A 16,593-nucleotide genomic window follows, 5' to 3' on the forward strand; every position below is an offset into this window, starting at 1 on the left:
ACAGAAATCTCTTCAACGTGGTTTTAAGGTCAAATGGTGCATTTGAGTACCAAAAAGTAATGCATTGTCCAAAACCCCTCTGGAGCAAAGGCAATCTTCCTGTCCTGCACTTGCACAGTAAGTAGCACAGTGAGGCCTTGTTTTATCACTAGGGCTCATAAACACTGGTGCAATAAAATTAACAGAATTCCTAAATCTCTGGACTGAATAAAGTATTCAAAACTAAATAGTAATATAATATGATTACAAGTTGTCAAAGGGCCAAAAATTGAACCCTGTCAGAAGAGAAAGGCACAGGATTGAAACCCTATCCTTTCCCCGTTTCTAATTTCAACTGATGCCTGAAATTGTGGCAAAAAAATGCACCTTTAAATAAAAAAATTATTAGTTTAACTGAAGGATTCTTAATTCTACAAATCCTAATTAGGAAGCTTGCCATACAGAATGAACAACATCTACCACAATCAGTCACTCACACAGATTAAAAGTTTAACTAAAGCTTTACCTTGTTTCTGCAGTTAAAGTGAGAACATTATTCAAGTAGTCTCTCAGCCAAGCAGAAACACCTAATATGCAGATGGACATCAACTAAAAAAAAAACATTAAGTTATTTATCATGTGTTTAAAGCAAATTGCAAGATCATTCATAATTTAAGTAGAGGATCAATCATCACTAATATTTTTCATGCATTCATTTATTTGAACAGTGTCCCCAAAACTGTACTTCTGTGTGCTTAGAATTGGTTTGTTGCCCAAGTATTAGGCAGCCAGTGAAAATAATCTTCTTTTCCACCTAGGATGCTACTGCTGGCTCCTATCCCACCACTGCACAACATACCATAGAAACAACAAAAATCAGAGACTCTTTCAGGGCTCAGAAGTGATACACATCAGTCTGCATGAAATCATGAAGCTATGCTCAGGTACACAGCTAGTGAAGAAAAATCTGACAGAACAGTACTGATACATTGACACACAGAAGAGATTTAGCTTTGGGTTAAATTTAGAAGAATCTGATTGTCTTGCTCATGCAGATAGAGTGACACCATGAACACTATGTCTCAGTTTCCTGAACCATAAAATGAAAATAAAACTAACTGCGTTTCAATTATAAACCATATAAAGCATTTGGGTACCTAACCTGTCAGGCATTTCAGAGGCATAAAGCCACTACCCTTTTACCAGGACTGCTCCCACAGCAAGCAAATCTCCAAGACTGAGCCCACCTAGAATTGCCACCACCTCAGCAGATGGATTTTGGTCACCTGATGCCATCATACACTTCAGTACACCTGGAACTTACCAGGAGAAGCTCTGCCCTCTGATTCTGTTGAGAAGTCAAACCTGAACGACATGTTCAGAACCTGCCATGCTGTGACAGCACAGCTCTGCTGCTGCTGTAGCAGAGGTACTGCCAGAGGACAAGGCATTCCTCACGCAGTTTCACGGGGGCACCTAGACCTGAACCACAGAACACACAGGACCTCAGAAGCACCACTGTCTAGCTGAGGGAGGGACACCTAAGCATACTGACTCTCCTGAATACTACTGTCTTCATGCGCTGTATAGGGGTATGGCAGGACACATCAGCATTATACTTACAGTTTCTTAAATCAGTAAGAAGTGCTAATCTCCTGTTTTCCTCAACATCTAGCTTCTCATATGCCCTCATATTCCCCCGAAGTTGTTTTGAAGAACAAGTTAAGTGGTTCAAATCTAACAGGAGAAGTCACTCTGTGTCCTTACTGGCTCCCCTGCCTGCAGCATGCCCACAGCAGACTATTTCTGCCTTTAAAGTTTCACAGAACTCCCAGTACCTATCCCAGAGCTTCTTCCTAGTTTTCAGATCTGATGCACAAAGTACAGGCACTGCCCTGGGTCTCGGTGCTGCCAGCAAGGGCTGGGTGCTTGGCATGCTGCAAGCATACCCTGAAAGCTAGTGCATGCTACAGCTCAACTATGTTCACTCATGTTCTTTACACTCTGTGGGATCTGTTTTGGCTGGCAAAACAGTAAAGAACATTTTCTATTGTCTTATTTGCAGGAAGCTGCAGGAACAAGGACAACAAGATGACTGGAATCTCCTAAATAAATTCCTATCTACTTGGAAGAAAGCATCAGGCAAACATACCACACATGCAGTCAAAACACTAGAGAGGTAAAGCAGACTACAAACAGCCAGCCTACTTTCTTGTAGTCAAAAGGCAATAAAAATGTTTTTAACCTTCCACATTTCCCTGAAAGACCTGTTGATACACACAGAAAAGCATTAGCTCAGATGACCACTCTCTTTATGGTAAAATATTGCAGATAAAGTGGGTTGCTTCATGTTACCACAGTGGTGTTCAGAAGTGAGAAGTCCATCAAAACACTCCTCAGTAACTTTAGTAAGAGCCACATAGTCCTGCTACAAAAACAGTACCAGAAAAATGATCGCTTTCTAAATAATATTCTTCCTCAAACACCAGACTGGTGGACTGCCTACTCCTTGCTGTCCATTAGGAACTCTCAGACTGCACGAATTTTCTTTCGGCCTTCAGCATGCGGCAACACATTGTACACAGCAGTGAGAGGAGGTGGATTTCGAGGAAGGCAAGATTGCTCCTTCAGCAGAGGTTAAGATTTGGCAGCATATTGAAGCATGCAGGTTATTCACAGACAACAGGGAGATCACAGAGCAACCAGGTTAAAGGCAGAGGGGACAGAAAGGACCCCCTGGAGACCAAAAGTACTGAGCAGAGACCTGTCACTAAGAGAATCATTCAGCTTGCTAGAAGAAAGGACTTGCATGCAAAGGCAAATCAGGAAGGACAAGAACTTTTATTTCTGTTCTGCCTGCCTAAATTGAGTCTTCTCTACCTAGATATGTATTTTTACCCACATAAAATCTGTGGAAAATCTAGGCAGATACATTACTAAGCTGAGGCCAACACATGGCTGTGTGACTTCTACAGAAATGCTCAATGACCACATCAGAGAACGTGACTCCCTCTTCACTTATGAACAAGAAGAGAAGGACTGCTCCCTTTAACCTAGGAAACATAACCTTCACAAATAATGTAACTACATGAACACCATTTCAGTTTGTAAGAACAACCTCTCTATGAAAGGCCTCTTGCATCATTCAGAAAGATTTTAGCCATTTAGATTCCCCTGGGTGCTCTCACTTAGTGTAAATAGCTAACAGACAATTACTACTGTTTCTTGCTGATGAAAATTACATGCAAAAACATTCCACCTATAGAGCCTGTGAGACCCAGGCTGCAGCTCACCCACCCACCTCTCCTGTGCCTGGCATGATCTCACCACCATTAACTGCTTCAGGTGTTACTGATTTCTGCTACTCTTACAATGCACAAGAGCTCAGTCAGCATTGCTCTGAGCAAGTACAATGCCTTACCTCACCGCTACACAGATGTTACACACAGATCACCTGTGCAACACCCTCCTGCCAATCAAACTCCTAGTGAGGCACCTTTGGGCACTGTATTTTCAAGAAAGTCCAAAAGCGAATTATTACTCTGAATGACCTGAAAGCCAGAGTGCTGTGACACACTCGATTCACAGGCATGAAAGTTAGTAACAGTGTCCAGCTGGGGCAGCAGAAAGGCATGGGTCAGAAAGTGAAGGCAAATACAACAGGCTCCTCTTGAAAAAAAGGAGGCCTGTGAAAGAAACTGATAAAAAAGCAATTCAGCAATAAGTTGATTACAAAAGGTGTATTTCACAGCACATAAGCCAGCAAGTGCTTGGCAGCTCTTCACTAACAGAAGGAAGTGATGGGGAAAAAGTTGCATCCCTTCTGATCAGCAGAAGTGAGCCTCAGGGCAGGAACACGCTGACAGATGAAAGATGCCTTTGCAACACCGGACTGCCCTGCATAATGACTGATGTTTATTTTAGTGACAAAAGATTATCAAGCACTAGCTCCCATCCATCAGTCCACTTGCTCACCTGCTCCACAGCCACAAGGGAATCACAATAAGAACACAACACACATGTCTGACCTCCACAGCCTCCTGCTGACTCAACATGCAGATGTGCTGCCCTGTAAAAGCACTAAACATCCTCAAGTGCCAGATGACATCAAAAAAGCTCCAGGCACCCACCACTTCACACTACCTACAGCACATGCAGATCTTCAGCCAGCAGCACAGGAAGTCCATCAACACCAACACTACAACTCAGCTCAGGCACTCAGTAGGCAGGAACAGTAACAGCCTCCCCAAAAACCTTGGTGTGCATCCAAACCCACCAGCAAGTATCAGCAGGCACATCACTGCAATTCACTGCCAAGTGATTTTCAAGAAGTCATGGGCAGGGACAAGGTCCTCATTACAGCTATTGTTGATTCATTTGAAGGATGGTAAAAAGGTCACCCCAAAAAACTGGCAGTCCCTACTTCAGCCATTGTTTTGTAACTAATTTATATGTAAAATACAGTTAAAATCTGTACCAAGCAATCAGATGAAAGAACACAAGTTTACGACAAATAAAACTGCTACGATAATTCTCACATTAGCAGTAACATCATTTCACCAAAAAGTTTTCATTCAAGCTTCTCTGATGACAGCCAGTCTGCTGTGCTGTAAATATAATGTGATAGTATGCAGTAAAACATGTTCATTTGTTGCAGCTGGCTGCACAAGTCACTATGGGTTTAATTCTGAACTGTCACAGTATGTTGCATAGCCATCAACACGACACTGACGAGTCCACAACGATGCCTGCTGTCATACTCTATTTTAAATATATTTTCACACTGATTAAACCAAGGTAATAAATTCAATTTTTATATATGAGCAATATGCACACAATAACACATTAAATCTGCAAATGAATTTCTAACAAAGTTTCTAAAGCTACTAAGGTTTTCTCAGACAACTGAATTACACCATCCAACAACAGACTTCAGCTATTAGGAGCAATCATTTCCAAGCATAGTTTAAATTGCCTTTGGAACTCTTACATAAATTAGATAGCAAAATGAAAATATAAAATCATCTGTAATTCATTAAGTATATATTTTTAGCTGTTATTTGGAAAGTTCTACTCCCACTGTCTTTGAGGCCATACCTAAACTGGAAAATAAATCTGCATTTTTAATTAATAAATGAACATGGATTTCTGTCTTTAAGGGAACAAGTCCAATTGATATTGCTATTTGCACACCTGTGTTCACCCCCTCATCATTTTTTTTCATTCAAACATTCTAACATGTTCATTTTACTATGCTCAAATTTGAGAAAGGGTTTTTCTTACCTATTAAACTGGAGAAAGATTAAAAGTATCTTCCATACCAAAAATCACACATGATCGTTTTTATTTTAACAGATGGGGTAAACAACTTCAGGCCATGCTTTGATATCCATAATGAAATGCTGACTAGCAGCATTACAGAGCAACCTGCTTTGCATGAAAAGGTTTCTGGCTCCAAGGAAATGACTTCCAACATATGACAACATTCATCAGAATATGTCCTCTAATTTTAGTTAAAAATAAAAAAACAAACCAAACTAAACCACAAACAAACAAACACACAAACCAAACCTTGTGAAAATCTTCCTGTTAAAATTGGTTTGGGTAATCTGAGCTATGATTTACCCTTACCAAGGGGGCAGGGGGATACATCATTACAAGGTCGTGAACAGAGTATGCTGCAATGCTTTTCACAGGATTTTCACTATTAGATTCAACATTCAGATCACTGAACAAACACAGATAACTCATGTCCATGGATAAACAGACAGCTACATTTTTTGGGTCAGAGGGACATAAGGGTGGAGGAGGGGGGACAAGAGGCATTGTGTTTCTGTAGTACCTAGCAAAACCATTGAAATGTTTTGAGAAAGAAGAATTGCCTACAAAAAAGGGAAATCCCCTATTTCCTAAAAAAGGACCTTTAATTCGATAGATATTCCAATATTTTGTTTTCGCTAAGCTTCCTACAAGGTTATGCCTTGGTCCACTCCCACCTCAGTAAACAGCTGAAGCACGTTCATATTTGCACTTTCAATCTGCGTTTGCTTGCACAGCTGCAACAGTGAGTTAGCAACCTGCTCCACATTTGGCACGGGCTGGAACTCGCACACTTCGCAATAAGGCAACTGCTGGAGCACTGACAGGCTGCTGAGAGGTCACCCTCCCAGGGAACACGAGCAAGTTTTCCAGCAGGTGGCTGTTCAAGGCGCCCAGAGAAAGCACAGCAAGAGCCCAACCACGCAAACAATGCTGAGGTACAGTTCTACTGTGTCAGACCCACATCAGCCTCTGGCCTGTGTAGCACAAGGGTACATTAAAAGCAAAGAGGGATGAGGAAGTCCATGCATTTCTTTAACCACCCTCTCTATGACTACTCAAGCACTGCACTTCTTGTCAGGACATGACTTGTGCCACTTTTCCCTCAAAAGTAACCATCTCACTGTCAGGATGTCTTTTGCTCTGCAGAAGTGCAGGCATGTGCTGTTCATCGCAGGTAATCCAGAGCAATGATCACAGCTCAAGCATCCCAGCTCAAGCATCTCAATCCATATCACAATCATCAAGATGATATGCCTTCACATATACACAATATACTCTTAATTTTGTTTCTCTAAGAGTTTGCTTTTATTCATGGACAGTAGTCAATCTCAGAGATACAGGCAAATTATTTTTAAATTCACCATATATATATATTTATTTAACTGGAAGAGCAACACAAAGAAAAGAGCATGTATTTCCTATGATCCACAGGACTACATCTTAGCCGTTTGTGGGTTTATCACCTAACTTTCCTGTTTTACACATGAATACCCATGAGCACACAAAGATGATCAAAATGAACCTGCATTTTTATTTAAATCACATATTCCTATAAAAATGCACAAAATTAAACTGTCCCCTATACCTTGTGAAATAGCTACAAGATATTTTAAAAATTGTTATTCCTATGAGCCTTGTCTAGAGCCTACCACAGATTCAAGATGATAGAGAAGCTTCAGGGTACAGAATTGTACTGGGTACAGGGTATTGGAGATTCACGAATAATTGGATAGCTACCTTCTACAAAAGGAGATGTGAATTTAAAGGAAGGAAAAATGTACAAGTACCTACAAGTCAGATGGACCTTTCCAGTTTGCTGCAGATTGTGGTTTACCAGTATAAGCACATAGTTTCGAAGATTTCCTTCCCCTTGAGCTACGGGCTCAAATCTTATCAGCACAGGTTCGTGATTCATCAAGGTTGATGCAACAAATCCCACAAGTTAATTGTGAGTATTACCCAAAAAATGTCTGTGGTTCACTTATTCCTGAATGCCAACTAAAAAGCATATTAATGCAATTTCTAACATTGGGGTGGGATCTTGGGTTTGGTTTTTTTCCTTTCCATCACCACATCCAACCACTGTTTTTCAGGACAGTTTTCCAGAAACTCATCCAGCAATCCATAGCTGACATGCCACTCAGGGTGAGACACATCACGTACAAAGATACTTGGGATAAAAGGTTATGTAGAGGTAGACAAAGTTGATTTAGGGCTAAACTCTACTTTGTTAGGACATAGTCTGGTAATGTAACAATGTTGTATAAATAATACAGCCTAAAGACACCAAAAAGTAAAAGATTTCTCCAATACCAGAATTAGAAGTACTTCTGGTCTTTTAAAACTCCTCCTATAGCTTCCTCTACTGAATGCATTCCTTTAAAAAGACAGCATATTCCCACAGAAGCCACAGTTATTTTCTTTATACAAAGAATGCTAAGAAAATAAGGTTTTAATTACGCATGTCTAAAGTGCAGTCTCTAAAATCAGAGTATATTAGCCTAGAATAATTTACAGTGCTACAGGTACCTGGCCAGGCAGTGTTCATTTCAATGGATATTATTTGCCATTTAAACTTAAAACATTGACCCAAACTTTTCATTCCAAGTATCTACAAATACCACCAACAAGAGTGGAAGTCAAAACACAGCAGAAACAACCTCTGTGCAGAATATGGTTTCACAGAAGGCAGGATAGACTGATTTCTTTCTCATGTCACAACAGACTTGAAAAATAAAGCAAAAAAAATTACAAGATTCAACACATGCATTTGAAGTTGGAGAAAACAGGAAATAAAATACCACTGTTTCCAACCATCCTTAGTTACTTCCTAGCACAACGCTCATATTCACTTGCTCTGAATTCTCAAGTAGTACACATAGGCAAAACTAGATGTAAGCGTGCAAAGCACTCAAATGGAAAACTAATTGGAAATTTGCTCCACTTTCATTTTACGTGATTTTTTTTTCTAACTTTGCTCACAAACACAAGCTCGAGATAGATGCAAACAATTTCCACTACCTGCCAGAAGTGTTTATTGGCTGCAACTGCACAAGTGAAATTAGATGGTACTGTTGAAGGAAATCTTAAACATTGCTCAACAGAAACAGCATATCCCTAGGCAAAAAAAGCTCGCAAGGTGAAAGAAAAGTGGCAACATCGCTGTCTTGGCTCAAACATCCACTGACACTATTAATCATCAGTTAAGAGATCCTTACCACCTGTGACACAGTCAACTACAACTTACAACCTTGATTTGTCCGCAGCACTAGAGTACAGTCATCCTCAATTACAAGCAACAGAACGGCAGCTGCTCCTGCCTCACATGCTCACCAGAAGAAAAAAAAAATATTTTGGCAGTTTTCTCAAGACAGAAAGTCTATACAGACTTTTTCCTGCACCCTTCCTTCCAAGTTATACTTTGCTTTTCTTTAAAAAAATTGAGAAAATTAATAAAACTACTGTGTTGCTTTTAGTTGCATTTACTATCACTATCTAGTTAATCTATTTCGACTATTAATAACTTTTTTAAAGAACATACATGGCTAAGCAGCAAAGGAAAGTAGAACAGCCTTGTATGTCTCAAAACTATTGCTTTGCTTAATCCCCTACAATTGTAAGCAGCCAGGAGGCGGAATTTTCCCTGTATTCAGCACCATTTGCTGGTTCCTGTTCTAGCACAACCCACAGGGGATACTTGCACTCCGGTATCTCCTGTGTTACGCCTGTGCCACGCCTGTGCCATTATTACAGGCTGACAATGTTCTGTGACTGAAGGTCTGCCTAGTATAAATGCTTGCAAAGGTGGTTTAACTGGGAAAATGACCACAGCAAAATATAGAACAATGGCAGCATCCCAAAGTGTGGCAAAGAGGGATTCTGTGAGGACAAGTTATAAAGTGCTCAAAATGAATGAAGATACTCGTTACACCCAGGAATGCTACTGAGCTGGGACAGTGTCATGAGCTTGCCAATTCAGTAAAGCCCCACCAGAAGGAAAAACCCTGTAGTCTCATAAGCTGCATAAAATATATTTGCAAAGCTCAAAACTAAATTTCTCCAAGACCTGACACACAAACTATCTAGATATAACAAAGACCAGTATTGTCACTGAGAACAGAAAAATAGTAATCAGTAGGAATACATATTCCCTCAAGAACCACTAAGATAGGCTGCTTAGCTAAGCACTAAGTCTTGACCACAAAACACCAAATCATGCATTTTTGGAAGTCTTCTCTTTTATTGGCTGTCCAGAATTTAATATACTGGAAATAGCAGTGTTACAGAACACAGAATCAAGTTGGATCCCTCAGTCTTGCAAATTACACTAAAAAGTGATGCCCATTCATGTATGTATGAGGATTGCAGAAGAATGAAACCAAATGTTAACTGCAGGGTTTAGTCTGAAGGATATCCTTGTACAGGACACTGTCAAAAAAAATACTGTCAAAAAAGTTAGAAGACTGAGGAAGTCCTGAATTTGCAACTTCCACTCTATGAAAGAGACATCTTGCAGTCAGATGCATGATTCAATTGACCATGGAAAAAGCTTCCAGATCAGGTCTATCACCAGCGTCAGTCACTTAATCAACAACAGTTAGAGCACTGAAAACAAATTTATGTCCATCTTGTAAGAAGAAAGGCTTTCTGCAAGTTGCAGCTCCTGAAGTACCAATCCACTCACTTCCACAAAACCAGTGTTTTTCTGGAGCACTAAAGGCAGTACATTTACTGGTCCATTACAAAAAATGATGAACCACTAAAACAGAGCCTTGGGCTTTCAGGTGACTGCTTATGGATTATTTACAGCTAAACAGACTTTAGGTCAAAAGTGACAAAGTATTATGAACCACACTTCCTGCTTGCCTCCCTCTCATGCACACACAGGTACATCACAGCTCATCAGCTGAGCCCAGTAAAAAAAGTTTATTTTCAAACAGAGCACACAGCTGTACACTTAATACTCTGGAGAACCTACAAGGATAGCAGCAGAGTGACTGATAAAAGCTCTCTCACCTCTCACTTCTCTGCTTCCATAGGCACTGAAAACAACCAAATAATGCAGACAGCAGTGTTTTGCAACCACCATCTGCACCTTCAGTTTTTCAGCAGTATTCATGATCAGACTAGCCAGTTCTGTTACCTTAAGGAGCTTCATATGCACTAGTCTATCCTCACCAAGCTGGCAATGACAAATGCTGAAGTCACACACACTGGGACAGCTGCACACTGAACACACTTCGAAGCTTACTTCAGATGTTCTCTTCTAAGAGCTTGACAGTCAGACCTTACCAGACAGTGACTACTGACTCTTGCAGAGTTTTATTCAGGACTTCAAAAGCTTCGTGCTCTCAGCTTGAAGAAAGCAATCCTTTTAGCACAATGTGTGGTTATACCTACTGCTGAACACCATCACAGTGAAACAAGAAGAGAATATCTCCTTATTCCAGCCAGGACCTGTAATCAAACCATGATTTTAAAAAGCCAACACACGCCGTTTGCACATCTTCACAGTTTTCAGCTGAACACTGATAATTGACACAGCCACTGGGCACATTATCAACAAGCTGGAAGTAATTGGGAGACAATGGCCCTTGGGAAGGAAGAAAGCACGAGAAAGCAGAAATCCCTTCAAGATCAAGCTTGGAGAGAATTACATGTCTATGTCGCAAATCAGGAGGTCCATACAGACCTTGGAATCACAGCAGCACTCTTGTCTTTACCTGTCGGGACAGAACCCACTGTTCTCAGGAGGAACACGGCTGTATCTAATCTAATCTAATCTAAACTTCCTGACATCCAGCCCATAACCTAGGTTGGTATTTATTTGCAACCAGCAAACTAAAGCTTTGCAGATGGAAGGACGGGCAACAGCAAGTGAAAACCACAAATGCCATGCCCATTCCAGTGGAGAAGCACCTGCTGCTAGGGGAACTTTCCACAGGAGAACTGTACACTGTAGGTCATGCTATGACACTCAAAAATGGCAGCAGCAAAACTTCCACTAATACGAACAGAAGAAAAGTCAAGCTCTGACAGAGGAAAAGATATGGGAGATTTCACTACAACAAGCAGCTGACAGAAGATTTATATTTAGCTGTTAAATACACATCTGAACAGAACCAGATAGGGAGTGGAAAGAGGTTCATGTTCATTCGTCCAAAGAAGTCTGATGTAACTGCTATACATTTAACTACCCACCCACCACACGTACTCCTCCTTAACACACAGTTCTGGAAGACTCAAGGGTTTTCTTGCTTATTTGTTTATTTGGTTTCAGCCAAAACAATGCATTCATCTGCTTTGCAAAATCCCAAGGACTCTAAATGGACTGGCCAATTTTTCATTCGAGTTCCAACACCTGTAATTTTATACACATTATGGAAAACAGCTTTAATTCTTTGCAATATCCGTGGTGCAAGTCATCTGCTATGCTAGCATGTATTATTTATTATTTACTTTTAATATTTTTATTATTTATTATTATATTAATAACATCTTGACATGCTTCAGCACCATACAGATTTCACTTAACTGTTTGGGTGTATTTTCCAGTGTCCAGGCCACAGCTAGAAAGATAAATTAAAGACAACTTTTGTACTTTGGAGACAAGATTAAGAACTTGCCATTTTATTTACCATCACTTGTTATACCATAACAGACTCAAAAGACCTTTTATCCTATTATGACTAAGGAAAAAAAAATCGCATTTGCTAAGTAAGGGGGACATTGTTATTAAAAGGGCAACAAAATCAAAAGAATGGGAAATTGTTTCTAGCAATTAATGCCTTAAACCAAATCTAGACATAACTTAAAAAGGGACAAAGCCAACAACAGGACCACTTGATAGATGCAGTTAGTGCTGTTCCCCTGACAAGCTCAAAGACGCTGCACAGCTCCATGCCTGAGGTCCACAAAAGAAACATGTGAACGAAACAATGAAAAGTGAGAAGGAGCAATCTGACATGGAAAGGAACTTAAAATTTGAGCGAAGTGGCCAGACACATTTAAATCTCCTAGGTGAGACCTTGATTTCCCTAGAGAGGTACTGCAGCATCACACACCAGCCCCCTCCAAAGAGAAGGGCAGGCCTTCCTACACAAAGAAAGCATTTCAGGATTGAAAAACGAAGCACTCAGCTCCAGCAACAAGCCTCCCACTGCCACATGACATGTAACTGACACGGCATGAAGGCATAGCCTCACGTGCAATGTGGGTACCACCTAAATGTCCACTTGAACTACAAAGAGCTGTAGTATAATAAATCTGATTGTGACATAGTAGGCAACAAGAACTGAGAGCAAGGGAAAAGAGCAGAGGAAGCTTAAGGGGACAAAGCAGTGAGTTAAGGTGCAAGTAGGAACTGTTGAGGACAGCTCAAAGCAGGAATTATGGAAACCAGAGGAAAACAGCCAACAGGCAAACAGCAGGACATAATATTTTCAACCATGTCAATGTTCACGTGAATACAAGTGAACAAGTCTCATAGCACGTGTATAAAAATCCGAAGCTGAACTCAGGGCAGCTGAGGCCAGGCAACCTTCATCTTAAAAGAAAACACAGGAGTTTATATTTTGTACAGAGTCCAGCAAAAATCATGATAATGCTAGAAACAATTACATTTTTTTTTCTTCAGAAAGTTTTCCTCATCTTCTATTAAAAGATTTTATTCCTACACAGACTAAGGAAATAATTTATTTTTCATCTCTACTAAATACAATATACAAAGTTACATACTTTCAACAGATTTTCAGATCACTTTCATTACACAAAAAGTACCATTCTGTTCCAAATGATGTTGAAGAGTTTTCTCTGATTTTCACTTAGTTTTCTGTAATCATGGAACTTTATCTCAATTCCAAACCCCCTGCTTTACAGGGACACCTTTCACTAGAACAGGTGGGTTGCTCAAAGCTTGAACACTTCCAGGGATGGCCAGACAACATTTCTCTGGGCAACCTGTCCCAGTGACTCACTACTATCACACTAAAGAATTTCTTCCTTTGTAATATGTAATGTAAACCTACTCTCTTCCAGTTTGAAGCCATCCCCCCTTGTCCTGTCACTACATGCTCTAGTAAATAGTCCCTCTTCATCTTCCTTGTAGACTCCCTTCAGGCCCTGGAAGGCCACAATTAGGCAACCTCAAAGCCTTCTCTCTTCCAGGCTGAAAAATCCCAATCCTCTCTGCCTTTCCTCCCAGGATGAGTGCTCCACCCTTCTAAACATCTTGGTGGCCCTCCTCAGGACCCACTCCAACAGGTCAATGTCCTTCCTGTCCATCCAGAGCTGAATACAGGTGGAAAAAAAAAAAAAAACAGATATAAACTAGGTTTGGTCCCAGCCCATGTATTATCCCTGCATCAGTCAAGTCTACAGACCTCAGGAGCCAGCCCTTATGAACAGGTATGGGACATCATCCCTTTTGTTGTCTTACCCTTATCATGCACAAATCTCATCTATTCACGTCAAAGAGATTTCATTTGTTGTGAGTCAGGACTCTGAAAATATCTACCCTGCTGTTTCTCCAGAGCTCCGAAAGTTTAAGCAACAAGAGTTCATCACACTCACTTGTGCTGAGAGTGAGAAACCCTGCTGCTATAAACACAGCCTTTACTGAAATCCTCAAAACAAAAGGGCCCTTGCCTGCCAGTTAGGATCTGGCCACCGAACGCACAAAAAACTCTGGGCAGACTACTCAAATACCTGAGAGAGACTGGAGTTCATCTTGGGTCACAGGATGCTCTGAAACTCACCCAGTCAAGAACCCGCCCGTGAATATTCCCCTCTCTACATATAACAAGTACACAAATTCCCACGTGTAACCCTAATTCAATTTCACTTCCCACTGGTTTCCAAAGGCATTTTTTTCCCCCCAGTAAACAGTACTCCCTTGCGGGAGCTGTCTGGCACGGGGCCAAGGGCACCAGGGCGGTACCTCCTGCCCCCCGGCACCGTGCGGGCAGCCCGCGGCCGTGCCCGCCCTGCGCCTCCGGGACGGCACCTGCCCGCGCCGCTGCACTCACCCAGAAGAGCAGGTTGAGGGCGTAGAGCAGGCAGCGCAGGCACTTCACCGAGTCCTCCCTGGCCATGGCGAGCCCCCGCGGGACACAGCCCCATCCTCTCACCACATCCTCCCTCCCGAGGCCGGGCCGCCGGCGCCCTGCAGGGGAAGAGGGATGGGCGAGTCCGCCTTGTAGAAGGACCAACGCGCAGGTGGAGGCGGCGGAGCCGCGCCGACCCCGGACCGGCCGCGCCCCGCGGAGACCCTCGGAAGCCTCCCTTCCCCTCCCGCCCCGCCCGGAGACAGCGATGGGCCAGCTGTTCTCATAAAAATAACAAATCCCCGGGCAAGGAGAAGCCGCGGGCTACCCCAGAGGCACAGCGGAGCTGAGCCGAGGGCAAGGGAGGCACGGCCCGGGGGCGCCGGGTCCCTCCCAGACCAGGATGGACGCGCTGCCTTGGGGAGGGAGGGCGGCCGGGGGACAGCTACCACTTACCGCCCGGGCACCTCCCGCACTCACTTGCTCCGGCAAGGACTCATGGGGCCGGGGCGCGGCAGCGCAGCACGGAGCCGCGGCGCCCATGCCCTGCGGCGGGCGCGGGGGAAGGTCCGGTCCGGGGGAAGGTCCGGCCCGGCCCCGCGCCTGCCCCGGCCCCTCCGCCCCGCCCGCAGCGCTCCGCTGGCCCGCGGCCCTGCACCCCGCGCATGCGCCGCTGCCTGCCCGGTCCTAGCGCCGCCGCCAGCGCGATCCCGGAGCGGGCAACCTCCGGCAGGGCCGTGCCGCTGGTTCCCGGGCAGGGCTGTACCCCCGGCAGGGCCGTGCCGCTGGTTCCCGGGCAGGGCTGTACCCCCGGCAGGGCCGTGCCGCTGGTTCCCGGGCAGGGCTCTGCCTCGGCAGGGCCGTGCCGCTGGTTCCCGGGCAGGGCTCTACCCCCGGCAGGGCCGTGCCGCTGGTTCCCGGGCAGGGCTCTGCCTCGGCAGGGCCGTGCCGCTGGTTCCCGGGCAGGGCTCTACCCCCGGCAGGGCCGTGCCGCTGGCACACAGCCTTCTGCCCGGTACCCTCGTTGTGGCGGGCCGTCGGGGCTGGTGGCCTTTTTTCCTTCAGGAGAGATGTTAAGCAATGGAGTTGAATGTCACGAAACCCCCTCTCTTGTGGCATGCTGGCCCAGGGCGGCAAATGCCACACGAAACACGATCGCAACCTTTTAGAGGCGTCTCACAGGGTCTCAGGGTCTTTGCACCGGAAATTAAACTTTGCCAACATCAAACCTGAATCTCGTCATTAACAACCCAGCAGCCAGTCCCACTGCTAAACAGGAAATTTAGAAAAGCAACCGTATTGGAGATATATTATTCCAGCAACGGTCAAAATCTGCAATTACTACTTAGGAAAAACGGCCGTTGATTTGCCCCATAATGTGCATGGTACTTACAGATGCCACAACTGAGCTGGAAAAAGTCATCCTTCCTCTGAAATGCATTAGTGTGTGTGCATCTGGTGATCAGGGTAGAAATTGTGTAGAATCACAGGATGGGTTGGGTTGAAAGGGACCTTGCAGCTCATCTAGTTCCAACCCCCCTGCCATGGGCAGCAAACACCTTCTACCAGGTTGCTCAGAGCTCCATCCAGCCTGGCCTTGAACACCTCCAGGGATGGGATATCCACAGCTTCTCTGGCAACCTATTCCAGTGCCTCACTGCCTTCATAGTAATGAATTTTTTTGCTAATATCCAATCTAAACCTTCTCTCTTTATTTGTTACTGATGTCAGTATTGTTACAATGTGTGTATATATAGGCATATTTCAAAATTAAGAATTACAGTTTAAAACACAAGAGTTACATGCAGATTAGCAGCAAATTTTCCATTAATACATATAAAGGTGTTGCAGTGCCACCATCACAAAAATTAGAAGAAAATATACTGAAAAATATTTTGTAACCAGAACAGGAAAATACTCTTGAGTTCATGTTAAATAAAGATTGTTTTAACAACTGCTAGTGAAAGCTGAGAAATAGGAAAAAGGATGTAATGGATAAAATCTAGCTCTTGTAAGGCCAAAGAAAAATCTGTTTCTTGAAGAAACAATGACTTGGAAAAAACCACACAAAGTCCAGATATTCAAATGCTCATCATTGAAGTTGCTGGTGGAATCCTAATTCAGTTTTAATTTCACTGTTTCATGCCATTAGTAGTGAACTGGAGCAGACAGACTCTTCAGGTGTATTTGCTCCTCCTTAAAAAGAAAGTAAAATGGACATGGAAGGACATAAAATCCCATGCAACAA

General features: G+C 43.2%; 1 protein-coding gene across 1 annotated transcript in view; it reads right to left on the reverse strand.

Annotated features, from left to right (window-relative positions):
• The window catches only part of TSPAN12 (tetraspanin 12), a 44,272-nt gene extending 29,342 nt beyond the window's left edge, over nt 1–14,930 (reverse strand). The window contains 3 exon segments of the mRNA XM_032106707.1: nt 506–588; nt 14,328–14,464; nt 14,802–14,930. Coding sequence (XP_031962598.1) covers nt 506–588; nt 14,328–14,393 — 149 coding nt within the window. The 5' untranslated portion in view covers nt 14,394–14,464; nt 14,802–14,930.
• Between the last annotated feature and the right edge of the window lie 1,663 nt (nt 14,931–16,593).

This window comes from Corvus moneduloides, chromosome 4 (genome assembly GCF_009650955.1).
Source record: "Corvus moneduloides isolate bCorMon1 chromosome 4, bCorMon1.pri, whole genome shotgun sequence".
Taxonomy (NCBI): domain Eukaryota; kingdom Metazoa; phylum Chordata; class Aves; order Passeriformes; family Corvidae; genus Corvus; species Corvus moneduloides.